The 3,679-nt window shown below is 45.8% G+C and overlaps 1 protein-coding gene across 2 annotated transcripts; it reads left to right on the top strand.

Moving 5' to 3' along the window:
- Positions 1 to 24: 24 nt before the first annotated feature.
- LOC112277719 (peroxidase 71) lies at positions 25 to 2,231 on the top strand. 2 transcript variants are annotated; one of them, XM_024510367.3, is made up of 3 exons: positions 25 to 547; positions 728 to 907; positions 1,109 to 2,231. In XM_024510367.3, the coding sequence occupies exons 1-3, from the start codon at positions 317 to 319 to the stop codon at positions 1,661 to 1,663; spliced, it is 966 nt and encodes a 321-aa protein (XP_024366135.1). In that variant the 5' UTR covers positions 25 to 316; the 3' UTR covers positions 1,664 to 2,231. The 2 variants fall into 2 exon arrangements, with proteins under 2 accessions (XP_024366135.1, XP_024366134.1); XM_024510366.3 differs by having other exon boundaries at positions 25 to 907.
- The last annotated feature ends 1,448 nt before the right edge of the window (positions 2,232 to 3,679 follow it).

The following is a 3,679-nucleotide window of genomic DNA, read 5'->3' as shown; positions in this document are numbered from 1 at the left end:
AGTGCCAGTCTCACCACAACTCGCGCTGCTCCCAATCGATCGACCTCGACCTCGACCTGCATCTGGATCAGCGGTCTTGTATCCATTCGTCTTCTGATCATCCGCGATTCCTGGCGCTTTTGCAGGACGCTGAACCACGTCCATATTGGATGAGATCCAAGTGCGACGCAGTGCGCCCACCCAAATCCAGTTTCGAGCTCCGGCGCGTCCCACTCCAAGACTAGCGCCTCGTAACCACAAATATATTTCAGGTGCAGGTGCTACAGATATTTCCACCACCTACTAGCACATCGGTGAACCGAATCTTACCAGTACGATGGGGAGGTGGCCCTCACCGGCGTTATTGGCGATCTTCGTAACCATCGCCCTTGCCATGAATTCAATCATCCCGGCTGCCGCTCACACTGGACTCAAGGTAGGGTTCTATCGTCACAGCTGTCCCCAAGTGGAGGCCATCGTCTACAACTCTATGGCTCAATCCACCAAGGCCGACGACACCGTTGCACCTGGAATCCTTCGGATGGCGTTCCACGATTGCTTCGTCCGGGTACGTGATCGTCTTGATTTGCAGCACCCCAGCCAGCTGGATCGAGTCGCAGAGCTTGCGCTGAGAAGTACCTGGATTTCAAATTCAGTTTTCCCGAGTTGTCTGCTTCTGCTTCAGATGCTTCACACTGTAACCGCAACATCTCCTCACAGGATTGTTCCGTCTCTGTGGTTTCTTCAGGGCTGCGACGCTTCCGTTCTGCTAGAAGGACCCAATACAGAGCGAAGAGCTAGAACCAACACGGGACTCCATGGCTTTGACGCCATCGACGCCGCAAAAAGAGCTGTGGAGAACGCTTGCCCGGGCGTAGTCTCAGCCGCCGATGTGTTGCAGTTCGCCGCCCGTGACGCAGTTGTACTGGTGAGCAAGCATCCCATAACGCAAACCTGGTAGTGTCTGTGGATGAAGGTTGGATGTCTGCCTGGTTGATCGTTCCCGACTTCACCCGATCGCGCATCGAATGAGCGATTCAGAAGCGCATCCGATCCCGCATTGAACCTGTGGGGTCGAGTATCAGGCTCCCGTTTCTGACATGTGGATTGCACCTGCGTGGTTGTCCAGGCTGGAGGTTACGGGTGGCATGTGCCCGCTGGGCGTCGAGACGGAACGGTTTCCATCATGGAAGAAGCACTGAACCTGCCCGCCCCGAGCATGACCGTGTCCCAACTCATAGATGTGTTCGGGCGGAAGGGCTTGAGCCCCTCCCAAATGGTAGTCCTATCAGGTGCCCACACCATCGGAAAAGCCCCGTGCGTCACATTCGACGACCGCGTTCAGACAACCCCGGTGGACCCAACTCTGGCTCCCAGCTTCGCCACGTTCTTGAAGGGGCAGTGCCCGTATGCAGCAATCCAATCCACCAGCGTGGACATGGATTCCACCGCGCACACATTCGACAGCCAGTACTTCAAGGACATCATCGCCGGGAGAGGCCTGCTCACCTCGGACCAGAGCCTGTTGTACGACTCCCGCACCAGCGGGGGTGTGTACGCCAACAACGGCGCGGCATTCTACCGCAACTTCGCCAAGGCGATGGTGAAGATGAGCCAGATTGAGGTGCTCACAGGTTTGGACGGCGAAATTCGGCGACAGTTTGACCAGGTGAACAGCCACTAGAAAGGAAAGGGGGCCCAGGAAACAAGGCCGCCCAGATATGGAGAGCATCCGTGTATCATAGAGTAGATTAGGACGAGTTCATTGCACATGGTGAGCGTCAACTGCCACGTGCTCATTCTTTCCGGTGCACAGCATCGGCATTCTTTGCGTTGCTTGTCGTAAGCAATTTACCGCACATCCCTGCGCGGCGTCAATCTCTGAATCACTCTTCGTCCTCTGAATTGGGCCAACCATGACAAGGTTATGAGCAGCAAAGCGCATGGATGTACTGCCCTTCACAAGTGTGATGAACACAAACAAATGTGGAGCAGTTGTTGAAGTAAGTCACTTAGTAAAAAGTATTACCTTAGGTAAGTTGTTAATGGTTAAAATACAGCAAAGAGTATAAAGAAGTTACTATGGTGGCTTATAGGATTTGTAGGTGGCAGCTAGATTAAAAAAGAACCTAGGGTTTAGTTGGATGAAGTAGAAATGGATGTAACATCGATGGAAGTTGCCTCATTGGTTGGCAACCACCATCTGTAAGTAACAAGTGTTGGAAGTAAGAATTATTTTATTCCATCCTCCCTTTTGTGTGCAACGTTACTGATATTAAGTGTTGTGACTTCAAAGTGCTTGTTCTTCAATAAGTTATGGGCCCACACACCTTTAGTTGTGAGTTTTGAAGTTCTTTTAAGTCTTTGTTGGTGTTAAGAGTAGATCTTATGGTTATTGCTGATGTTAGGATTTGATATCTTCTAAATCTCTTTTTGCATCTAGTTGTTGATGTAGTTATGTTGTTACTTGTTGTTAAGTGCATTCATAATCATCTAAGTTATTAGATATCTTAGATTGATGTTTGAGGACACTTGTGTTGTTTTTCTTTGCTGAGTTTCATCATTGGTGCTTTTACTTTCTGCTTATATGTATTAATCTCCTTAAGACACCCACTTATTGTGATAAGAAGTGCTTTATAAGGTTAGAAGTGTTTTGTAAAAGAAGAGATGTGATTAAAGAGAGGCAAAGCTTATTCAAGAGGTTATCAGACTTGTGAGAAGTTTTATAAGTAAAGTTGAGAGTGATTGAAGAGTGTAAACAATAGTTTACTCATTAAGAAGGTATTATGGATTTCTAATGCTGCAACATCTTCTTGTTGATTTTGACAGTTCATTCTTTCATTTTTTTGATTTTCTTTAATACATCCTTTCTTTAGATATGGCTACAAGTGAGGATGAGGGTTTGAGAATAATTGAGAAGTTTAGGGGTGACAACTTCTACCATTAGAAGAAGAAAATAGAGCTCTTGTTGGCTTCATTAGACCTTTGGGACATTGTTGATGAAAGTGAAGACCTTCTAAGTAACAATGCTAATGTGAATGTGAAGAAGTAGTACAAATGACGTAAAAGAGAGGCTTTTGCCATGATTGCAATAAATCTTGATGATGCCAATTTTTCACATGTAATTGCTTAGATTGGATCAGCGGAAGCATGGAAGACTCTTTACAATATCTATGAGAGTAGAAATCTTGTCAACATTCTATGGACAAGAAAGAAGTTCTTAACAATAAAGATGGAAGAAGGAAATGACTTCATGGTTCATGTCAACATGGTAAAAGCACTTGCAAACCAACTAGCAGTTGTTGACACACCAATTGATGATAGAGAAATTGTGTTGACATTACTCATGAGCCTTTTCGAGTCCTACAACTACCTCATTGCGGCATTGGAGTCCATCAACATGAAGGAGCTTACTATGAACTATGCTACATCAAGACTTGTCCATGAAGTAACTAAGAGAAAAGAAAAAGAGCATCAAAGTGAAGATTTGGCTCTATTCTCAAGATAAGGCAAAGGTAGTTATTTTCACAATTATGGTAGTTCAAAGATCAACATGAGAAATTCCTATATTTATAGAAAACTAGGTCACTTTGCTAGGAATTGCTACAAAGCCAAGAAAGGAGATAAAAAGAATGCAAACAATGCTTGTGATAACTTTGGTGAAGATGACTATGCTTTCATAGCAAGTGAAAGAGCCTCT

Source organism: Physcomitrium patens, chromosome 26, assembly GCF_059467195.1.
Source record: "Physcomitrium patens ecotype Gransden chromosome 26, ASM5946719v1, whole genome shotgun sequence".
NCBI classification, from domain to species: Eukaryota; Viridiplantae; Streptophyta; class Bryopsida; order Funariales; family Funariaceae; genus Physcomitrium; species Physcomitrium patens.
Note: the sequence above shows the minus strand (reverse complement) of the source record. Positions and strands in the feature narration are given on the sequence as shown.